This window comes from Pan troglodytes, chromosome 11 (genome assembly GCF_028858775.2).
Source record: "Pan troglodytes isolate AG18354 chromosome 11, NHGRI_mPanTro3-v2.0_pri, whole genome shotgun sequence".
In the NCBI taxonomy this organism is placed as follows: domain Eukaryota; kingdom Metazoa; phylum Chordata; class Mammalia; order Primates; family Hominidae; genus Pan; species Pan troglodytes.
This window is the reverse complement of record NC_072409.2, coordinates 79,762,103-79,785,584: the sequence shown is the minus strand read 5'-3', so window position 1 is coordinate 79,785,584 and position 23,482 is coordinate 79,762,103. Positions and strand designations below refer to the sequence as shown.

The 23,482-nt window shown below is 45.9% G+C and overlaps 2 protein-coding genes and 1 long non-coding RNA gene across 15 annotated transcripts in view; 1 reads left to right on the top strand and 2 right to left on the bottom strand.

The window, feature by feature from the left end:
• Nucleotides 1-23,482, top strand: part of CLTA (clathrin light chain A) — a 113,616-nt gene that overhangs the window by 10,199 nt on the left and 79,935 nt on the right. For 4 of the 9 annotated variants that reach the window (XR_010148937.1, XR_008537027.2, XR_010148938.1 and 1 more), the window contains exon 4: nt 3,022-3,133. Coding sequence is in view for 6 of the 9 variants with exons in the window: in XM_063788601.1 (XP_063644671.1) it covers nt 3,022-3,133 (112 nt within the window). In the remaining 3 variants the exon portion in view is untranslated. Of the gene's footprint in view, nt 1-3,021; nt 3,134-8,195; nt 8,250-9,553; nt 9,590-10,531; nt 10,989-23,482 lie in introns of those variants that run through there. The other 5 variants (XM_003312077.7, XM_054658036.1, XM_001168687.7 and 2 more) reach the window with 4 other exon arrangements.
• Nucleotides 3,146-12,332, bottom strand: LOC134807743 (uncharacterized). Its single transcript, XR_010148939.1, has 3 exons — nt 12,217-12,332; nt 7,381-7,488; nt 3,146-5,272 (listed from the first exon to the last, which is right to left on the bottom strand). It is a non-coding gene; the product is annotated as an uncharacterized LOC134807743 (long non-coding RNA).
• Nucleotides 13,373-23,482, bottom strand: part of GNE (glucosamine (UDP-N-acetyl)-2-epimerase/N-acetylmannosamine kinase) — a 62,225-nt gene continuing 52,115 nt past the window's right edge. For all 5 annotated transcript variants that reach the window (XM_003312073.5, XM_063788600.1, XM_520577.8 and 2 more), the window contains 5 exons: nt 21,995-22,124; nt 21,399-21,620; nt 18,767-18,949; nt 17,112-17,228; nt 13,373-16,529 (listed from right to left, as the gene is read on the bottom strand). In XM_003312073.5, coding sequence (XP_003312121.1) covers nt 16,294-16,529; nt 17,112-17,228; nt 18,767-18,949; nt 21,399-21,620; nt 21,995-22,124 — 888 coding nt within the window. In that variant the 3' untranslated portion in view covers nt 13,373-16,293. The remainder of the gene's footprint in view (nt 16,530-17,111; nt 17,229-18,766; nt 18,950-21,398; nt 21,621-21,994; nt 22,125-23,482) is intronic.

Below are 23,482 nucleotides of genomic sequence, written 5' to 3'. Positions count from 1 at the left end.
TTTTCTTCTCCATGGAGAGAGTCTACTTTGGTGTCTGGAAAGATTTAATTTTTCAATTATGAAATTGGGTACTTGGGGAATACTCTTATGAGCTGTTTTCTTAATTCAAAGTGCTTTTTTTGAGAGAAGTACAACATTTGGCCTTGCATTCCAACTGAATTGAATTCACTTGGTTCATGAACAAGGTGTTCCTTCAATTTCACCTTTTTTCCTTGCAAAAACTGTGAGAAAGCACGTGGTGCTAAAAATAGAGAACTGGTGCCAGTGGTTTTCAGCCTAGCTGCTGGCTACATTCTCAAGTAATTTTCTTTTCTCTGACCAGTAACAAGGGTGGCCAGAAGGGAAGGCACCTGTGAATGTGCTTTGCTCTCTAAGGGGACTCTTCCTCTTCATCCTCTGAGGGGAAGAATTCTAAATTAGTATTGCAGTGGCACTAAAGCTGCAAAAGCCAGAAGACCAATTTAAATGTACTATTTTATGCAGTAACCACAGTCTGTTCAGCAGGTCACCATTTTTATTTAAATTCATTTTTCAGAGATAAATTTTATATTTTAGTCCTAATGTATAGTAAATGTTAACATCAAAATACATTGAAAGAAAATACTGTCCAATCAAAAAGGTAATTATTTGGAAGTAATTTCACCATGATTGAAAAGGGGGCCTTACATTTTGAATTAGGTATTGTCACATGGCACTTCCAGCCCACAGCTTCTCATTGCAGCATAGCTAAATCTTCCATTCCACATCTGTACTTCATGCCATGGATAGACACGTATTAGATGTTTACTGTAGAGGCTGGGTGGTGTGGCTCAGGTCTGTAATCCCAGCACTTTAGGAGGCTGAGGTGGGAGGATCACTTGAGCTCAGGAGTTCAAGACCAGCCTGGGCACCATAGTGAGACCCTATCTCTACTAAAAAAATTAGCTGGGGGTTGTGGTGCACGCTTGTGGTCCCAGCTACTTAGGAGATTGAGGTGGGAGGATCACTTGAGCCTGGGAGATTGAGGCTGCAGTGAGCTGTGATAGAACTACTGCAGTACAGCCTGGGCTACAGAGCGAGACCCTATCTCAAACAAAACAAAAAAAAGTTTACTGTATATACTTTAGAGTCATCAGTGAAAAATCTGAGAAAATGATTCTTCTGAACGACAGATCACCTTCCGACAAATTAGATACCGAGATGAACGTTCCTACTAACCTGAAACTTGGGGGAGTTTCTAGCTGCTATTAGGCTTTTTCTTATAGTTACACACAGCCTTTTGCAGGTTGTTACTGTAAGACCTTTCTTGCAAAGGCCCTAAAAATGCCCAAGAATACTTCATTTTTCATCCCTTCTAGTAGTTACTTGACACCGCTACTGCTATCTACTCTCCTTCTCAAAGACACTAATTACAGTTTGGGCTCTTGGTCTGCACTTTCAAAACTCTGTCCAGATCACTGGTGATCACGTTTTGTGATTATTTCTAGGCTTGCCTCCCTTTCTGTCCCTCCCTTTGGAGGAAGCATAATGAGGTAAGCAAAGTGTAAGCTTTACAGCCAGATCTGGGTTTGAATCTTGGCTCTGTCACTTACTATAACCTTTAGGAAATTCACTCAAACTTTCTGAGCTTTAGTTTTTCTCATTGCTGAAAATGGGATCAGAGTTTACCTTCTTGGGATTGTTGTAAAGATTGAGTTAGATGTCTATAAAACACCTGCCAGACAGAAGAACTTGTTTAAAGTGAAGTATCAGGTTAACTTCAAGTGTCAGCTGCCTCAGTAGCTATGACATGTGTTTCTTTTTTTTTTTTTTCTTTTTTGAGACAGAGTCTCACTTTGTTGCCTAGGCTGGAGTGCAGTGGTGCGATCTCAGCTCACTGCAACCTCTGCCTCCCAGATTCAAGCGATTCTCCTGCCTCAGCCTCCCCAGTAATCCCCAGTAGCTGGGATTATAGGCATGCACCACCACATCCAGCTAATTTTTTGTATTTTTAGTAGAGACAGGATTTTACCATGTTGGCCAGGCTGGTCTCAAACTCCTAACCTCAGATGATCCACCTGCCTCGGCCTCCCAAAGTGTTGGGATTACAGGCGTGAGCCACCACAAGCAGCCGGCATGTATTTCTTTATCTCTCACTATCTACTGATGTATGTCTCTTCAGCTTAGTGTCTTAGAGAAAACCATATTTAGTCCTCAGAAACTTCATGTTTCATGTTTGAGAATCCAATCTAGCAAACCTGCTAGGTATGCATTTTCTTGCTGTCATTTCTAGAACCTTTAGGTTAACTGTTAACAATGATCCCATACCTCTACCCCCTGCACTTCTCTCCAGTGGAGTTTCTTTTGTAGCTCTGCCCTGGCTCTGCCACAAACACACTGCAGACCAAGTAGGAGTAGATGCTTTGTGGTCCTCTTTAGTGCTAATATTCTGTGTTCTATCATTCTCTGGTTCCTGAATCATCTCTACCTTTGGTAATTGTCCTAATAGCACCCTGCCTCACAGAAGTGCTTCTACCATATTTAGTTATGAGAGTGCCACCTTGTGTTCCACAAAACCATTGTCAAACCTGGAATATGGACTAGTTTGGGAGAAGAGGTAAACGATTAAGATGAATACCCTACTATGAACTAATATTGGCAGCATTGGTAAAGAATCATCTATAATTGTTTCTCCCCCAATTGGTGCCCAGAAGGCTTTTTTCCTATTAATAATAGAAGTCAGTATTTCCACATACACCCTTCTCTTTTGCTCTGCCCAAAACAAGACAAAACAAAACTAATGACCCACTAAGATGTCAGTGGACTGGGATAAGACCAGGAATAGGACTGTGGGAAAGACCAGGCAGGAATAGAAGCACTGAAATCAGAGTTGGTTGTGCAAACAGAGAAAACAGAAGTTTATCTTCCCCTCTCTACTCCCCCAACAGGCACACAGACATGGACCTGCACCCACCACAAGTTCAGTAAGACCAAAATAAACTGATGAACTTCAGTTTGCACTTTGCCTCAATTGTATTGTCTTTCTCTTCTCTCCCTTCAAAGATGCCAATTCTCGGAAGCAAGAAGCAGAGTGGAAAGAAAAGGCAATAAAGGAGCTAGAAGAATGGTATGCAAGACAGGACGAGCAGCTACAGAAAACAAAAGCAAACAACAGGTCAGTCCGTGGTGGTTGTAGCACACTTTGTTTTCCAAAATTGAATCAAATCCATTCTCAGCATCCAGTCTAGGTTTTTGGCTTCTGCCTCCTTTAGTGTGAAATGTCTGCAGTTTTTAAAGAAAGTGCTTGAAACAGGTTGCAAGTCTCTCGGGTCTTGTGAGCATAATTCACCCTATTGTTTAGCCATCCCAATTGTAGTGAGCTTAGCTCTCTGAGAGTTTGGTTAATATGCATAACCTGTAATGGTGTGATTCAGCCAAGGGAAAAGTTACTTTTCATGGAACCCTGAAACGAAAGCTGGGTGTCATGAATACACCCAGATCTAGTTACTTTGGATATGATTATAGACTTGGTCATGTTGAGTCTCCTCAATATAGCCCTGCCCCCTGAAAGCCACTTCATGAAGGGGTCCGTTGGCAGGAATATGTGCTTTGTAGTTAGGCAGCCAAGGATGTTCCAACATGATTATTTTAGAATTGAGGGTTCTGTGGGTACTTATTTGTGCCTTAAAAAGTCTCGAATTGACTTCTTAAAAATGTTCTGTTTGAAATAGATTTTATTTAGTTACTGATGGTTAAGGAGTTGTGAGGAGAAAAACGCTTTCATTCTCATATCACTACTCACCAGCAGCTGGGCTTTAATGCCCTACACTTAGAGCCCTTCTTGGAAGCAGCAAAGAGAGGATATGTGGTGTTGCTTCCCTCAGGGCAGGCAGGTTCAGAGCCCAACTTTCACTGAATAGTCAATCCATTCACTTCAGTGTATAAACGGGCCAGACCGAGCCTGGGGATATTTTTAATTTTCAGGGTAGAGCCTTGGGTTCTCGTATGCAGAGGCAGGAAGCAGGTTGGGTTAAGTGCCCTTGTCTCTGGCAGCTCTGTTAGACAGAGATGTGGCAGGAGAGAGAGCTAACGGCTTTGCCAGCCAGCCAGTGCTATTGTGGGTCCAGTATGACAGAGCAGTTGGACTCTCTTTTATATGCTAGCAGCCCTTCAGCTCATTGGATTCCGGCTTGAGCCTGTGTCCTGGTCACTTTCCTCTGGGGGCGGTGTGCTCAAGGAGTGCCTGTCAGGTTCCATGTGGAGTTCTGTGGGACTGCTCTCTGGTGTGCAGGCTGGGTTGCCAGTGGTGATGGCTTCCATCAGCTACGTGGGGCTGTTGTGGAGCCTGTGGTCAGTAGGTGGTGCTGACAGGTCCAGGCTCCTGTGTCCTCTGCTCCCTCAAGATGATTTTCTCCCAGGTGGAAGTTCAGATCGGTAAAGCTGAGTGGGGACTGTGTGCAAGCACCCTGCGAGCCCTGAGAACTCCCCCAGCCTGCGACCCCAGCACTTAAGTTTAGTCTGAAGTACTGTAGCCGTGCCGACCCTCCCCGCTCTGGGTCTGTGATGCGTCAAGAACTTAACACAAGTTTTCAAACTTAGATAATGAATATGTTGGTAACAGCCTTTCTGTTGCAGAAATTTTTTTCAAGGAAGTTTTGCTGAACTGTCAAGAAAGGGATATTCTCTGTATACAGAATCCGTTGTTCTCAGAGGGAGTAATGACACCTGTTTTTTTTTTTTTGTTTTTTTTTTTTGAGATGGAGTCTTGCTCTGTCGCCCAGGCTGGAGTGCGGTGGTGCGATCTCGGCTCACTGCAAGCTCCACCTCCTGGATTCACGCCATTCTCCTGCCTCAGCCTCCCGAGTAGCTGGGACTACAGGTGCCCGCCACCATGCCCAGCTAATTTTTTTCTGTTTTTAGTAGAAACAGGGTTTCACTGTGTTAGCCAGGATGGTCTCAATCTCCTGACCTCGTGATCTGCCTTCCTTGGCCTCCCAAAGTGCTGGGATTACAGGCGTGAGCCACCGTGCCTGGCCATGACACCTGTTTTTAGGAGCTCAGTCTTAAAAGTTTAGTCCCTCCAGGCATTGAATTTGGGCCTTGGTACCTTTCTGTACTTGGAACTGTAGAATGCTGGGTAAGCTGGTCTCACAGATGAACCTCTTAAGTTCCAGAGAGAAGGAACTTCCCCACCGCTCACTGAGAATGTAGAGCTGCTTAGGAAGCAGGTCACTTGCCTTGTGGGAACCTTGCAGCACAGGGCTGACTCTGAGAGCATAACGCTAGCGGCACACTAGCCATTGTCACCAGGGCTCTAGGACAGAAGAGATGGTTTTTACAGTTTATTCCAGTGATTCTTCACTGGTTGGAGGTGGGAGCCATTTGAGAGTCACTTTGGGGGACTTCTTCCAAGGGTCTACACCCTCCCCTGGAGATTTTTATATTGCTGACTACTCCCCCTCTCCATCCATGTTTGACTCTAAACTTTAGAGTTCAAAGGAATAGGTCCCATTTAGATGTATAAAGTAATTCATCCTTGTTATCTGTCTATGGGTAAAGAGTGAATATTTTTAGAAAAGAAAATGGGGGCCGGACACCGTGACTCAACACCTGTAATTCCAGCACATTGGGAGGCTGAGGCGGGCAGATCACTTGAGGTCAGGAGTTTGAGACCAGCCTGCCCAACATGGTGAAACCCCATCTCTACTAAAAATGCGAAAATTAACTGGGTGTGGTGGTGTGTGCCTGTAATCCCAGCAACTCGGGAGTCTGAGGCAGGAGAATCACTAGAACCCGGGAGGCAGAGGTTGCAGTGAGCTGAGATTGCGCCACTGCACTCCAGCCTGGGCGACAGAGCGAGACTCAGTCTGAAAAAAAGAAAAGAAAAAAGAAAACGGGGTGCTGATTTCAAGCAAGTATGATTCTCTCTGGGTGACTTCTGCAGTAGCTGGATGTTAAGGGGACCCGAGAGATAAGGCAGAAAGATGAGAAGTTTGAAAGAGGAAAGTCGGAGACAGGAAGGGCATCCAGTTAATTGTGAGAGCATCCTCAGGCCTCCTGCCTTCCAGCTGCCTCACCACTGGGTCACCAAAGCACTAGGAGCACGTCGTGCCTGGCACTGCACTGGGGGTGGGTGTGCTGTACTCTATTGTCAGTCCCCAGACTGCATCTCCCTTCTTTTATCCCAAGTTGAGGCCTAAGTGTCACAGTACAAGAGCTGTGAATTATTCAGTGACAGCCATGGAAAAGAATTTCCTTTTCATAGCCAGCCAGCCAGAGCAGTGACTGACTCCTGCAGCTGGATGAGTTTGCTCATCAAGAACAACCCCAGAACATTTCCCCTATTACAGGTAGCACTTGTGCTTGTCAGCTCTTTCAAGGCTTGAGAAGGTTTGGGGAACCCACAGTTCTCAGAGATGGCAAACATTTTTTTCTGTGCCCACTTTGAGGCTGTTTATGGAATGAAGTTCTGCATTGTATTCGTGCCTCCAGAGCTTGTCCTAGGTCAGGTATTCCTCTTCCCTCCCCTCTCCTAAGCCTCCCTGAGCCCCTTCCTGCCTTGGCTGAGGATTGCTACTTTCAAGCGAAGGACAAATAAGCAGAGGGCCACCTGTGTGTGTGTCTGATTTTCTGTTTGTTCTGGGCCTGCAACCTTGACAGGGGATGTGCTTGTCACTGAGGAGCTCTTTGGTCTTGGGCTAGCTGCAAAGGAGCAAGAGCCTGACATTCAAACTTTTGTTGTCTTAGTGATGATTTGACAGGAGTCATGAAACCTCTACCCTTCTTGTGGAGGGAAACCCAAGTTGAAATCGATCAGGTTTAGTCCTTTGTGTAAACTAAAAGGGTTATGGGTTTATAAGCCAGCCTGCCTTGCCTTTTCCTCCCACTCATTCTGCCCACAAACAACTCTGTTTTCCTGCTGAGTCACTTTAAGTTACAATCAGCCTGCTCTTTTTGCTTTCTTTAAATTTCCACAAAACACCTCCTGTGTATAAAACAAAATGGGAAAGAAGGAAGGGCATGTGTGAGCTTAAAAATTAACTTAAAATTACTAGAATTTGCCTTCAAATAAGTATGTGAGGTTAGCTTAATGACCAGGCATGATTATCCTTGAAAAATGTCTTTCCCCTTGCCCACCCCAAATCGACTTGACAAAGGACAGGGTAAGACTCCATGAGGGAGGTTCCACGTCCAGCCACAGTGGAGAAGAGTGGGCTGGCAGAGCCCAGGGAGTCAGTCGAGGACAACAGAGTCAAAGCCAGCCTGGCCCCTGCTGTCAAAATTTATCCACCCAGTCTGCCCCCTCCTTCCTGTCTGAGAGCCCTGCCATGTTGAGAGTTAAGAAGGGATGAAGTTCTGGATTCTGGGCTGCACCTTATCAAAGCCAATTGAGTCTGGTATAAAAATATTCAGAAACTGTACCCGCTTCTTGAGTAGAGAGAGAGCCATATTCAGGAACAACAGAAGCCAGGGCCAGGATCCTAGTCCAGTGTTCTTCCCACCAGACCACTCACCTCCAGCCGTTTTTTCCTGTAAGGTTGAGATTTTAAAATGACCATATGTGTTCCCAGGATTCTGGAAGTGTATCCCACCCAGACAGTGTGGGGAAGCAGTAGTTAGATAATCCAAGATAAAACTGGCTTTGGGTCCTAGCGCATCTGGTGTCTGGCAGCATTCCTGCCCAGTGACATTAACTGAAACAGGAAGGTGGCGTGGCTTTCTGGGCACATACAGCAGGGAAGAAGCATGACTATACAGTAGAAAGAGCCCTGGACTTAGGGCCAGGCTGCCTTGGTTGTGAGTCCTGAATGCTGCCACTGTGGTGTAGCTGAGCAAGTTGTTCATCTCTAAGCCTCAGTTACCTCATCTGTACAGTGGGGGTGAGAACAGTCATAGGTTGTTAACAGTTAAGGATTGAATCAACATAATGTATGTGAAAGGGCTTAGTCCATGATTGGGTGCTTAATAAATGCCCGTGTTGCTGGGGTGAGCCAAAGGGATGAAGTTGGCAGTGCTTGCTCTGTCGTGGAGCAGTCCCCACGTGGGAAGGCCAGCGGGAAACCAGGCCTGCTGAAGTCTCCAGCGCTGGAAGCCTCACGGGGGTTAGGAAGGAGCCTTGGGAGCAGCTCCTCAGAGCACAGTTGTACCTCAATTGTGGATTTTAGATGTTTCTGCTTCTCAATGTTCTCTCTTTTTTCCTGCCTGCTTGCCTGCCTTTTGGACCTCTTGCTGTCTAGGGTGGCAGATGAAGCTTTCTACAAACAACCCTTCGCTGACGTGATTGGTTATGTGTATGTTGCAAAACTAATTCCTTTTTCTACATCTGATTCTTTCTACTTTTGTTTAGAGTTAATGCTCCTTTTATGTCACAAGTTGCTTTGCTTTTTAAATTATTTCAAATTGGCACTTTGGGGGCTGCCTAAGAATTGATAAGCGGGGTATGATTTGTTGATGAATCTTCCAGATTTGTGACTCCCTGCATCCTCTGATGGCCATTTTTCATATTTGGGGTTTTGGAGGGAAGAAAGCTAACTTGCTTTCAAAATGTGTCATTTGCGATCTTATCTGGGAAGGGTTTGAGGCTCGGGGGAACTCTGCTCTCTTGCTCTTGGCTGCCATCACTGCTGCCATGCCCTGTTGCCTGCCTGCCTCAGGTGGGAAGGAGGTTTCCCCACCTGGGAGCAGGTGGCAGTCCCAGGAGGTTAGGAGCCAGTGAGCAGCAGCACCTTGCATTGCCAAAATCAGAGCTGTGGGGCAGCATTTTCCATACTTGGTTCATTCAAACAATGTGGGGTCGTTTGCCTCTCCCTCAGGCAGAAGAGTCCAGAGCAGAGGGGGTTGTCTCCAGTAGGTGTCTATAATTGTTCCTCTGTGGTCTTGCATGTCAGAAATTGCTATTTAGTGGTCAGCTTCTGATGTCCTGTCTCCTAGCACAGGGAAGCCCCCAGCTTTGAGATCAGGATAGTCAAAGTGTCTTGATACGGGCCACTTGGGCTTCTCCCCCTGACCCCCCTAAAAGAAACCTGCATCTTCTCTGGAGAAGGTGTTTTTCTTATTCTTTTTTTTTTCTTTTTTTCTTTTTTCTTTTTTTTAAGGATTTCTTTTATCAAAGCAGTATTGCTGAAGAGTTGGAAACAGTTCTCATTGTCTCCTCCTTAAAAATTAGGGCTGGCTTTACATGAGAAGTAAGGGTGGAATGGAAGAGGAGAGGAACCTGTGGAAGGTGGGCGATGAGCTCAGGTCTGTAGAGCCTCTCAGGGCCTATGACCTTGAGATGTTCATCCCCTTAGAAGACAGAACTGGGTTTCCTGGGCCCCCAGATGCATTTGCAGTGAGACTTGTGAAATGCTGGACTTACAGGTGGTGTTTGATTTGATTTCTGCACATTCTCTCTGGAGTAGAAATGGAGACTGGAAAGGTCGAGTCTGGTTTTGCTGGGCAGCTGGGTGGCCAGCAAAGCCAGCTGCACGTCCCCAAGCACAGATAGAGTGGCAGGGGCATGTCCAGCTTACTGACCATCTGCATTGAGCTCATTCTCATTTTCTATATCTGACTTAAAGTTTCTCTCGTTTCTTTTCTTCTCTTCACCTTTAAGCACAAACATAAACCATCCTTGCTACAGCCTAGAACAGTTAAGTAAACCTTTCTCACTGCCCCTAACTGTGTGTGCCATGAAGTCGCAGTGTTGTAGTGGCTCTGGGCTTCAGCGGTGTTTGCCACAGCCATCCCTGTGATAGTGCCACCCCTCCGTCCCCACAGACCAGTCATCTCCATTGCTTTTGCTTTGCCCGTGATGCTTGTTGGAGTAGATGAATATAGTGTGTCTTACCGCTGTCCTTTCCGGCTGTAGCTCCCACCAGTTAATTCCGAACTGGGGGTGGGCTGACCTTGATGTGAAAGAATGTTGGAGCAGCATCCTGCCAAAAAGCAACTCACGTTGGCTCTCCTGCCAGTGTGCCCTGAGTGGCCCCAAGGCACCTGGCTGGAGGGAAAATGGCAAACTTTTGGCTGAACTGGAGAATGTCCTAACAAACCCCCTTCCAGAATGGCTTTAGTCTCTAGTGCTTGCTAGCATGGGAGCTTTGTCTTGAATTCCTTTTGATCTGCCCCGTTTCTCTCCAGCCTTAGGAATAAATCTAGAGGCTATTGTGCAATGATCTGTGGGCTTTTTAGAAGTCTCTAAATTTCCTTGAAATTCAGTACAGCCCAGCATAAACTACTCAAGTTCTTGATCAGCCTGCTGCTTTGTTCTTATTAATAAAAGCAGTGTGTAGCTGGCTAAGGACTTGTTTTATTAATGCTCCACAGGAGCAGAGACAGACAGAGAGACATAGTGAGCCTTGAACCAAACACCTGTATTCCAACATTTTACACAGCGGTCTGGGCACCCTGTGCCTAGGAGAGCCAGCTACGTGTCTACCTGAGTCTGACCTGGGCCAGGGGCTGTTATCTTGGGAAAGCCAGAATGTCATTAAGAAAGGGACAAATAGGCAGTTGCTTGTGTAGCAAGGCAGCCACCAGGTTGCTCAAAGGGGGTTCTACATAAACCAACATATTTTGTTGTTGCTTCCAGGGCAGCAGAAGAAGCCTTTGTAAATGACATTGACGAGTCGTCCCCAGGCACTGAGTGGGAACGGGTGGCCCGGCTGTGTGACTTTAACCCCAAGTCTAGCAAGCAGGCCAAAGATGTCTCCCGCATGCGCTCAGTCCTCATCTCCCTCAAGCAGGCCCCGCTGGTGCACTGAAGAGCCACCCTGTGGAAACACTACATCTGCAATATCTTAATCCTACTCAGTGAAGCTCTTCACAGTCATTGGATTAATTATGTTGAGTTCTTTTGGACCAAACCTTTTTGTCTTTAGAGTTGTTCATTGTTTGTGATTGCATGTTTCCTTCCTTCAACTGTGTTCTCCCTGGCATTCAGAGAGGAGGGAGAGGAGGAAGAGGAAGGGGAGGGAAGCTTCCCAAGAGTAGCCTCAACCTGTGCTTCTGTGCATTATTCTGAGAATAAATTTCTGTTTCAAACTGTATTATGTGAAGCTTCTTTATTGACCTCAAGATGTGTTGTAGTTTGGAGTGAGGTTGGAAGGAATTTCCAGGAGGAATTTCCTTGAAATTTCTAGGGCTGAGGAGGCACAGCCACTGGGCACACAGCCCTGCCTTGAACTAAGATAGCACCGGGATCTAGAGTGGGATCCTGTGGAAATTTTAATTTGAGAAGGGAGTTTAGTGGCTGAAGGTTAACCCCCTCATTATCTACCTAAGACACAGCTGTGAATCCTCTCACCAACCTAGTCGTTTTCTCCCAGATGGGCTCTTGCTTGCCAGTGTCCCTCAGTTTAGGGTCTTGGATAGTATATTTCGGCAGGAGTCTGTGGGGCACGTAGACTCTAGTAGGACCTTGACTCCTTTGGATCCGGCCAGTAAGCCTGAGTCAGGACGGCATTCATGTGTGGCTAGCCCCATTACTGTTGAGTCCTGTAGCACATGTTGGGTTCTGTGCCATCCCAAGCACTTGGTTCATATTTCTCTTGTCAAATCCTTCTAGACCTGTGCTGTCCAATGCAGTATTCACCAGGCCCATGTGGCTATTTAAATGAATTTAAAATACATTTCTAGTCTTAGTCACAACTCATGTGCTCAGTAGCCATATGTGGTTAGGTGGCACTCGAATTGGATAGCACAGGTTATAGAACATGTCCATGGTCGCAGAAAGCTGCACTGGACCATGCTGATCTACCACAGGTGTTTCCAGGAGCCCGTGCTTTGTTCAGACACCAGTAAGTTCATTATCTGCCTTCAGAACCTGGCATAGTACCTGGCTCGTTTTAGGTGATGTTCCAAGCAATTATTAAAGCTATATTTCAGTAATCTGCTTATAACTACCTGGTACTTCCAAACTGGAGATTGAGGTAAAGTGTAATACTATGCTCAGGATGGGGGTTAGGTGTTGCCATTGCCAAGAAGGAAAGGCCACTATCTCTTCAATGTTAATTATTTTTGGCTGGAAGGAGCTTTCATTACTTTTCCTGCTACCTCCCCGTTTCCAAGCTTAGTTGGGCTTTCCTTGACTTGGCCCACATTTCTGGCCTCTGCTTATTCCTCCCCCGTTAGTCAAATCTGATTACAATCAAGCAATCATTGTTCTCAGACTTTTGTTCCTACGGGACCTGCTCATCCCATTCCAAATGTCAAAATGCAATTTAAGAACTAGTTCAAAGGCCACCCCCCTTCCCCTGAACTCCCATGGCCATCTACCTGGGACAGCTTATTTTTGGTAGTCTTGGTGCCATCGTCTGGACCAGTCTTGCCTCCCACACCAGCTGGGCTTCTTGAGGTGGGAGGTGGCAATTTTAAATGTCAACAAAATCTGTGACATTCTCTAGATGGAGAGGTGACTGAATAATGTGACAAAAGTGATGCTGGGATGACTTCCAAGGCTAGGTCATAAAAGGCAGTGCTGCTGATGGTTGATTTGTTGGAACAACTAGCTGGTGGCCCTGAGCCGCCTCATAAAAAATTCTACCTTTGAAGCTACCCATGTGGTGAGGAAGCCCAAACTAGCCCACAAAGAGAGGCCACCTGAGAGACCTTGTAACCACACACATTGGGAGATGCCTGGCCAGCCAGCCTCGTGCTATTCCAGCTGACAACTACAAGTGCAGGATACTCTTGAGCTACAGCTGTCAAGTTTGAGCCTTTCCCAAATCCTGACCCACAGAAACCACGACGTGAAACAATTACTGTTGTTTTAAGCTCTTCAGTTTTGAGGTTACACAGCAATAGTAATTTGGGATTGTTTCTAATGCCTGTATGAGACCCACATGGGGCCTCATAAAAAGAGGGAGTGTGTCTAGGGACTCAGTAAATGCTTAACACTTAGTTTCAAACCTCTTTCTTGGGGGCTACTTTGCTTTTTTATGCCAAATTTTCAATGTTGTTATATATAGCAATGTTTTGTTTTTGTTGTTTTTGAGACAGGGTCTCACTGTGTCGCCCAGGCTAGAGTGCAATGGCATGATCATAACTAACTGCAGCCTCCACTTCCCGGGCTCAGGTGATCCTCCCACCTCAGCCTCCTGAGTAGCTGAGACTGCACCATGCCTGGCTAATTTTTTTTGTATTGTTTTGTAGAGATGGGGATTTGGCATGTTGCCCAGGCTGGTCTCGAACTCTAGGGTTCAAGCAATCTTTCTGCCTCAGCCTCCCAAAGTGCTGGGATTACAGGCATGAGGCACCATGCCCAGCCATGCTTTCTATTAATAGACTTTTTTTGGTTAAGAAAGCAATGATATTAGAGGCCTTAAGGAAGTTATATAACCTTCAAAACGTAAGCAGTGCAACAATTAAATCTCTTCTGGGAAGGAAAATGCTTTTGGCTAATGAGTTACGAACAAAACAAAATACAACAGGATTTCAACAAGGAAATGTATTTATTTTTTCTTTAGAATTTGGCTCAGAACAGTAACAAATATTTACATTAAAATAAATTAACATGCAATTACTTAACCATATGTAATAATTTATGTTGGAATATATTAGCCTTCCCATGAGTTTAATAAAAACTAATATTTGGTTTTAGATTCAATACCATCCTTTCAAATATTTGGTATGAAACTTGGTAGCAATGCAATTGTCTGATGTACAGAGCAGATTTCACCATGAGAGATTACACCAAAGAACAGATGTCCCTTCCCAGAACATTATCTCACCCCAGACTCAGAAACTGAGCAGCCAAGCTTCCTTCCCAGGAATCACCATGGAATGTCTGAACAATAACCAGGCCCTGGAGATTACTGCAGGGCTGGCAGAGTTTTAGGAATCAGCCAAACTCTTTTTCACACTAACCCACTAGGAAGGATATAGTTCAAATGTAATGTTGATTCCTTCAGTTTATTTGAACACTGAAACAATATGTTGTAGAAACCTTCATTTTCCCAAAATAAAAATCTGAAAGATATATGCACATGATTTTTTAGATCATCTAAAAGTACCCATAAAAACCTGTCACTAGGGCCAGGTGTGATGGCTTACACCTGTAATCCCAGCACTTTGGGAGGCAGAGGCGGGCGGATCACCTGAGGTCAGGAGTTCCAGACCAGCCTGGCCAACATGGTGAAACCCTGTCTACTAAAAATACAAAAAAAAATCAGCCGGGCGTGGTGCATGTGCCTGTAATCCCAGCTACTCAAGAGGCTGAGGCAGGAGAATCACTTGAACTTGGGGGGCGGAGGTTGCATTGAGCCACTGCACTCCAGCCTGGGTGACAGAGTGAGACCCGTCTCAAAAAAGTAGAACACCTGTCACTAGACCAAATACTATACTGGTAAAATTTCACAGCAGAGAGGAATATTTGATTACATTCAGCTGATAGGGTCAAGGATACATTAAGTCATTTACAAATCAGATATTAGTATTAAAGTTTTTGGTGGCCTAGAGTGAATTAGAATATGTTAGCATTTTGAAAGTGTTTTTGAAATGAGAGGTTGTGTGGCTCAGCAGAAAAAGCACAGAGGGACCTGGGATCAAACCCTCTCTCTAGCCCCATAGCTTAACAGTCAAACACACCAAGTTCTATAAAATAAAAATTAAAACACCTACCTCATATGTTGAGAGAATTTAGGATAATGTATATGAAGCACCTAGTTCAGAGCCTGGCACACAGTAGGCACTTAATAAGTGGTGGCAGTTAGTATTTCTTCCAAGTTAACAATTCATAGCCAGAACTTTGGCTTTTGTATTTTGACACCAATGAAAACACGAATCATGTAGACAGAATCCTGATTCATGGCTCTGGGCTCTAGGTAAAACTCAAAACTTTAATGGACACCCTAGGGTGTTACTCAACACAGTATGAAAGGCTACTGAAGGAAGAAGTGTCTGCTGGTCAGTAGCAAAGATCCTTTTGGGACAGTTAATCTCCTTTTAAAGGCTCTAAGTCCCAGTGGCTTCTCAGCTGTCCTAAGAAGATAAGGACAAGGTTACTAAGGCCACTGTAATTTAGATCCCTGGTCTAAAGTCTCTTGTAAGTTCAGCTAGAGTAATAACATCTTTCAACAAATGGTATCCAGGATTAGGGGGGATATCTGAGATGGGGGAGTGATAGATATGTCCAATGTCTTGATTGTGGTGATGCTTTCACAGGTATACATATGTCAAGGCTTATCAAATTGTAGGCTTTAAAAACAATAAAGCTGTTTTAAAAAAGTGTACTTAAGCCCTTCCTGGTAAGATTTCCCTCTCTTCTCTGACTGGATCACCTTCTGTGATCTTAGTTTGGGGTTAGAGGAGGAAGGATTTGTGTGTGTGTGTGTGTGTGTGTGTGTGTAGACGGAGTCTCGCTCTGTCACCCAGGGTGGAGTGCAGTGGCATGATCTCGGCTCACTGCAACCTCCGCCTCCCGGGTTCAAGCAATTCTCCTGCCTCAGCCTCCCGAGTAGCTGGGACTACAGGCACATGCCACCACGCCCGGCTAATTTTTGTATTTTAGTAGAGATGGGGTTTCACCATGTTGGCCAGGCTGGTCTTGAACTCCTGACCTCAGGTGATCCGCCCATCTCGGCCTCCCAAAATGTTGGGATTACAGGCGTGAGCCACTGCACCCAGCTGGAAGGATTATTATTGTTATTATTATTATTATTATTTATTATTATTATTTTTGAGATGGAGTCTTGCTCTGTCACCCAGGCTGGAGTGCAGTGGTGCGGTCTCAGTTCACTGCCAGCTCCGCCTCCCTGGTTCATGCCATTCTCCTGCCTCAGCCTCCCGAGTAGCTGGGACCCGCCACCACACCCAGCTAATTTTTTGTATTTTTAGTAGAGACGGGGTTTCACCATGTTTCACCATGTTAGCCAGGATGGTCTCGATCTCCTGACCTCGTGATCCGCCCGCCTCGGCCTCCCAAAGTGCTGGGATTACAGGCGTGAGCCACTGTGCCCGGCCTGGAAGGATTATTAATGCAAACTTCAGGATGAAGTGATATCCCAGGCAAGGCCTGAAGGTCTCAGTGGTATTAATACATTAGTAAGCAGAGTTCTAAGAAGGCTTCCTCTCTATTATTGTAGCTACTTTGGCACAGAAAATTGTGACTGCAACTTACAGGGTTTGAGCTAAAATGACCCCTAGTAAGAAGACATCAGAAAGAATAGCATCTACAAAAATAGGAGTGGGGAAAGGTGACTCTGGAAGAGGAGACCAAAAGTGAAAACATTTCTCTGCCAAAGTCACCTGCAGTTCAATACCAGATTTGATTGTTAAGAAACGGTCATCCTAAAGACAAGAACTTGATTCCACTCAGGAGCTCTGGAGAGAAGGTCCATGTCTGTTCCTGGAGGTCTAGTAGATCCTGCGTGTTGTGTAGTCCAGAACCATGCTGGCAGCACCCAGCAGGGCGGGGTCAACCAAATCCGAAACCACCACATCCACGTCCTGCACGGAGGACAAGGCCTGCTGGCGAATGACGTCTTTGACAATGTGGATATAGTGACTGGCCAGGACTCCGGAGAGGATCACAAGGGAGGGATTCATGGTATGGAGGATGTTCACAACCCCAAGACCCAAAGCTGTTCCAGCTATAGGGAGACAAAAATTAAAATGAGTTTCTGAGAGAAGCCAAAATCAAAATACCAAAGAGGAAGGCAGAAAAGAGCCAGCAGCAGAAATGTTAAAGAACATCCACGGCATGCAGTGGGAGGCAGTGTTTTAAAAGCAGTTCACGGTTGATTCTTAATATGAGAAAATGATCATGTGACAGCCTCAAGTGGAAAAAGCTGGGTGTACCACATCATCTCCACTAGGCAAAAAAATGAATAGAAAGACTCGAAGGAAATATTAATAGTTGATACCTCCAAATGGGAAAACTAAGTGATATTTTTTCTTACAACTGTCCTATATTTCTCTAAATTTCCTGTAAAATGAAAGGAGCATTTTTATAGTTGTCAAACCAAACCAACCACCTGCTGAAAAAGGCAATGCTGCCAAATACCTTGAATGCAATTCCCTTTTTACCTCTGAGTAATTAGGAAAGAAACCTCTGAACAGACACTGCAAAGCACCTGTCCCTAGGGAAGCAGGGTCTCTTCTGGGGCCGGGCTGGGCCATATGATATCTGAGGCCACCCCCTGCAGCACAGCCACCTGCAGCCACATGCTCACCTGTTCTTAGGATGCTCTGGGCCTTCGCATTGCCAAGTTTCGCAGCTTGGATGAGATGGAGCGCACCCACGGCCTCATCTTTTGGCACTGACATCCCTTCCACCAAGAGCAGGTCCTCTGAACAGAGTGAGAAGGAAAAGCAGTCACTAATGAGCTGTGGGGAGGCCAAGCTCACCACTGGGCCTGTGGAAAGCAAGCCCCTACATGGGAAGACGGTGTTTTCTTTTCACAATTGCAAAGCTTATCGTTCACAAACATCTCTATACACTGCCCCTAAAGCCTTTGCTACCCTCTTGCTAATTGGTTGTACATAACCCAGAACCTATCTTCCTGGAAAAACCTCAAGTCTAACGACAGCCTCCTACCCCTCTGGCTCCCTCACTTCTCACTTCCAGTAGCAGACAGTCTTTGAAGTGTTCTTTTCTCCAAATTATCACCCTCCTCCCACATTCACTCCTTCCTTACTCATCCCAGACACAATGCTGTGCCATCTGCCAGCGCCACACATTCTATGGCAGCGAGGCACAGTGGCTGAGGAACAGACACAGGCCTGGGGTCAGTGCCAGCTCTGCCACTCCCAGCTGCATGACCCCATGCCTGTCACCTCACCTCTACACATTCCTCCTTCCTAGAAGATGAGGCCAGTAGTGCCTCCCCTGGCAGGGTTATTTGAGGAACGGAATGAGATCATGGACATAAAGTATTTAGTTAAGTGCTGGCCACAGTAAATGCTCAATAAGCAGCAGGTATTTCTGTGGTTATCTATAGTCCTTGTCTTCTGCCCGTCACCAACTCAGATCAATCTGCCTCCTACTAATCTGCTAGAATATCTGGATCCTGAAGGAGAAAAATCCCCAGCTGTGCAAACTGCTACCTAGACATCAACTGGTGGTCTCCTGTCTCCCCTGGGCCCTCACAGCTCTCACCCATTCTGTCTGACTGTGCTTTTCTATACCTTCACCACCTTCCCAGTCCTTCTACCCCCACTGCCAACAGACGAGCATACTTCTTACCTCTCTCATAGGGGGCACCACCAGGCAGTGATCCCCTACCTTTTTGCTTCCTGTCCCATACACCCATCATCTCGGCTCGCCATGCCCTCTCGTGGACCCTCTGCCTGGCTTTGCAGCTCATCTCTTCCCACCTCTTCAGAACCCTACTGTAGGGCTCTATACGCTTCTCTCCTGCACTCTCGGCCTCCATTCCCCATCTCTTTTCCTTCAGCATATGCTCACAAATTGGTTTTGGGGGCCAAAAATCTACACTGTTTTTATGTATGAAGCACAAATATACTACACATACAGTGCATGTATGTGTGATATATACATAACATGTTTTGTCCATTTATTTCTTCATTAAAATGTGTATTAAGTACCCTCCCTGTGATACTGGCTGAGAAAACAAAACTGAAGGAAATCTTCCCTGCTGTCTTGGAACTCTAGACCTCTGTCCACCACCACCCCTGGGGAGGAAGAGTGGCAATATGGGTCAGCCAAGAAGACTGTGCAGTTTTAGTGCGAGGGAGCCCTGCTCTTTCCCTAAGAAGTGAAAAGGGGGAAACTTCTGGCTTCAGTGTTCAGCTGTCTTTGGAATTTCCACTTTGAAGTACTTGTCTACTATTTGGTTACTTAATTCCTCGAGAGAGGGACACCAACCATCATGGAGCTTTTTTGCCTCCCTCTGCAAGGCCATTCCAGAGGCGTATGCTTCAATGCACCCATGGCTTCCACAGGAACAATCAGGCCCATCCAGAGACACAACAAGGTGGCCCAGTTCTGCAGCACAGAAGGAGCTTCCGTGGATCAATTCATGCTGATGGATAATTCCACCACCGATTCCTACAGCGAGGGATAGAAATCACTGAGGGTGCTTTACCTGAAACAAAACTATGATATCACAACGCCTCATCTATTTAGCAGAGCTTTGGCATGTGAGGGTCTGTAGATACTTCTCTAGACAGCTGAAGCCCACTAGGCATCAAAGCATTCTCTGGCAGCATTTTGGATGGAAATGTTTTTAGCAGATCCTCTGATGCCCTGTGACCCATCTGCTTGGGTCACTGTGATTTCAAACACAGCTGTGGGGACAGTGCAGCGAAAATGCATGCCCACCTTGTGGGTAGCAGACCCCCTGGCCCAGCACACACTGTCCATCTTTCTGCACCAAGGCTTTCTCCAACACTGAAGCAAGAGCCTACTCAGCCACGCAGGCACAGCACCCAGGGGCAACCTGCAACCGAGGCAAGGCAGGAGCCAGCAGATCCACAGGACAATTCTGGATGCTGTTCTGCAGGCTTCTTAGGAGGTGCTGGTGGAGTTCAGCCCCCTTTGCCCTCAAGTCAACTTCAATAATGTTAATATATCCTTAATGGCTTTCTTCCTGCTCTGCTTCATTCTTCCCACTCACCCTCCTGCTTCTTGTGGTCACCTCCAAAAAACCATACCTGTACCTAAATCCTTGTCTCAGGCTCTGCTCTGAGGAATACCCAAGATAAGTCTTTTAAAATGTATCACACACTACCTGCTTCCTGAAGCAGAAAATATGAAATAATGATTTTGCCTTTTTTGATGCCGCCATGTCTAAAAATCTGTGATTCAATAATTATAAATATCAGTGACTGTCTTTTGTTATGGCGTTTAGCAGTTACAAAGGAGTAAAGGGTATTGTGCCTGAGAAGGCTCTGCTTTTAAGGGTTGTCTTGCCATCTGTCACTTCTTGGGCACTTATTCCTCAACCCCTAGCCCTCTGATTTACAGCTTAGTCACTGCTCTGAGCCAGGAAATGGTATCCAAGTTTGCTAAAACTGTGTCTGGAACTAAAAGAGGATGAGCATGAGCTAAAGTACATGAGCTTAGGCTGGGTGTGGTGGCTCACCCCTGTAATCCCAGCACTTTGGGAGGCTGAGGCAGGCAGATCACCTGAAGCCAGGAGTTCAAGACCAGCCTGACCAACATGGTGAAACCTTGTCTCTACTAAAAATACAGAAATTAGCCGGGTGTGGTGGCACATTCCTGTAATCTCAGCCATTTGGGAGGCTGAGGCAGGGGAATCACTTGAGTCTGGGAGGCAGTGAGCTGAGATTGCGCCACTACACTCCAGCCTGGGTGACAGAGTGAGACTCACTCTCTAAATAAATAAATAAATAAGTACATGAGCTTAAAGGGATAGTGGTGTAATGTAGAGTTTAAGCACATACAAGTTTTGAAGTTAGACATATCTGTATCAGATGCTGGCTTAACCGCTTATTAGCTAAGTCTGTTTCCTCATTTAAAAATCAAGTTATACACTTAAAATATATACAACAAAAATAAAATAGAGTAAAAAAACAAAAGTAACAAATTGGGATGTCATAAAAAAATGACAGAGCAGGGAACTCCAAAGGTCCATTATGCCACTAAAGCGAGGAAAAAACTGGTAAAAATGTCAGAATCAACCTTTTTGGAACTCTGGAAACTAACCAAAGTTTGCAACAAACAGAGGAATGCTTAATTTAAAAAAGAAAAACAAAAACCAGGGCCAGGTGCAGTGGGTCATGCCTGTAATCCCAGCACTTTGGGAGACCAAGGCAGGAGGATCCCTCAAGCCCAGCAGTTTAAGACCAGCCTGGGCAACATGGTGAGACCCTGTCTAAAAACAAAACAAAACCAGCTGAATCTTGATAAGAGAACTTTCTGGTGTTGTAACCTACCCTGGTCCCATCACCCACTCTCCAGCTTGGTGGTGACCTTGAACAACAGTCCACACTCCCAGTACTGGTGTACAGAAACAGTAATGGATACCAGTACCTGACGGGGCAGGACGAACTTATTTTCAAAAAATTGTGGTTGTTTGTTTTGACCTGCCTGTCACCTCCCTGGAGGACCACCTCAAAGGGCCTGCTTTCATCTCAACTAACTAGGAACTATCCCAGTGCTGAGGGGGTTACATGAAGGATGTTTATCAAAAACATTTCAAGGTAAAATGTATTAGTCTGTGCTGTCTAGGGCAAAGGATAACAGCTGGGGCATCCAACACACTAACCAAAAAGACTGGGAGGAAAAGCTGGGAAATGAGAAGCTCTGGGAAATAAGAGCTTTGAATAGCTCTGACAAGTTCCTGGAATTTAGAAGGCCACAGGCATGTCTAAGGCTGGGCACATGCTCAGAAAAGGCCACATGTGGCTCACCTTCAGGCTCTAGTCATGCAGGAAGTGAAGGCTAAGGCAGAGTTGTAACCACCTGACCATGTTGAAGACATGCTCCAATATACATTCTAGCTCCTGAACCAACCTCCCCCTACCCCTCTTACCTGTGCCTGTGATAAGTGTAACAAAGTTTTCCAGTCCCTTTCCTTGGCCAAATTTCCTTTCCGCCAGGGCAGCACAGTTGCCATCATTGTCTACCCACACAGGGAGATGCAAAGTGTCAGAAAGGGGGGTCCTAAGGTCCACAGAGTTCCACTCTTGGATCAGTTTGGTTGAATGCAGCACAATTCCTTCCCGAGGATTTACACGGCCACCTGTGGAAATGCCTGCGCTCCACCACAAACACAAGGAAATAATGCTGATGAGCAATCTCAGGAAAGTGTGCTGACTTTCTTGTCTTAAGAACACAGATTCATTCACCCCAGATCTCCCAAGACAAACGTTACCAAGGACTGCAAGGAAATATTAGACAGTTGTGAATTAAAGCCATAGCACCTTAAAGATTTCTAGAACTGTCAGTGCTTCTCTCCTAATGCTTGTTGGTGTCCCAGGAAGTCCCCATGCTTGGGGCCCACAGACAGCACCTAGAGCCATCTATGCACAGGGCAGACACTGACTTGATGCTCAGGCATGCATCACAACTTAGTAAATTTTGTACATTAAAATGAGCATTTCTTGGATTTATAATTTACAATCTTACCTACTCCCAAAATTCTGCAGTTCAGTTTTACAGCTTCTGCTGCAGCTTCCACACACATCTGTAGGATTAAATTAATCCTCTCTTCATAGGTTTTAGGATTGAACTGAGTATACTTCTTAACTATTTCACCCTAAAAGAGAAAACAACAAGTTCTGTCTCATTGGTCTTAGCTAAGCAGCATATTGTGAGTGTTGTGATCTTTTTCATCACAAATCAGACACTGCTATAGGATGGCCCCGCAGTCTTAGATGACTGCTTGGGGAAGGACCCACTGCCTGGCTTGGGCCAGCCCTGGGATAAGCTCAAGTAGTTCCTGTAATCTGTCCTAATATGGGGCTGTTGAAGCAATGACAACTCCACAGGTAGCAAGATGGGCCCCTCTCTCTTTTTTTTTTTTTTGAGATGGCCTCTCGCTCTGTTGCCCAGGCTGGAGTGCTATGGCGCGATCTCAGCTCACTGCAACCTCCACCTCCCAGGTTCAGGCGATTCTCCTTCCTCAGCTTCCCAAGTAGCTGGGATTACAGGTGCCTGCCACCACGCCCAGCTAATTTTTGTATTTTTAGTAGAGATGGGGTTTCACCATGCTGCCCAGGCTGGTCTCAAACTCCTGACCTCAAGCAATCCGCCCGCCTCGGCCTCCCAAAGTGCTGGGATTACAGGCGTGAGCCACTGCCCCCGGCTGGGCCCCTTTCTTAAGCTTAAGTTCAATGTTCGCTAATTTGAGCCTAGTTCATTAAAAGACCATAGTTTACTCTTTCAGGTTGACAAAACTTTCTTGCTTACTGAGGTGACCGGGCATAGTGGCTCACGCCTGTAATCCCGGCACTTTGGGAGGCCAAGGCGGGAGAATCGCTTGGGCCCAGGAGTTTAAAACCAGCCTGGGAGGTACAGTGAGACCTCCTCTCTACAAAAAATTAGCCAGGCATGTTGGCACATGCCTGTAGTCCCAACTACTTGGGAGGCTAAGCTGGGAGGATTTCTTGAGCCTGGGAAGTTCAGGCTGCGGTGAGCTGAGATCACGCCACTGCACTCCAGCCTGGGCAACAGAGTGAGACCCTTTCTCAAAAACAAAAACAAAAAAACACTGAGGCAACTAAGTAGCTGAGCTTTAATCATCTCCTGTAACTAAATTCAGTGATGGTCTGGATACTCTATTTCCTTAGGGTAAATTTCCATCCTGGCTGGCAGAAATACCACATTGTTTAAATTATTGTATGGCCGGCCGTGGTGGCTCACGCCTGTAATCCCAGCACTTTGAGAGGCCGAGGCAGGTAGATCACTTTGACCTCAGGAGTTCAAGACCAGCCTGCGCAATAAGAGGAAATCCCATCTCTATAAAAAATACAAAAATTAGCTGGGCGTGGTGGCACACGCCTGTAGTCTCAGCTACTTGAGAGGCTGAGGCTGGAGAATCGCTTGAACCCAGGAAGCAGAGGTTGCAGTGAGCCGAGATCACACCACTGCACTCCAGTCTGGGCGACAGAGTGA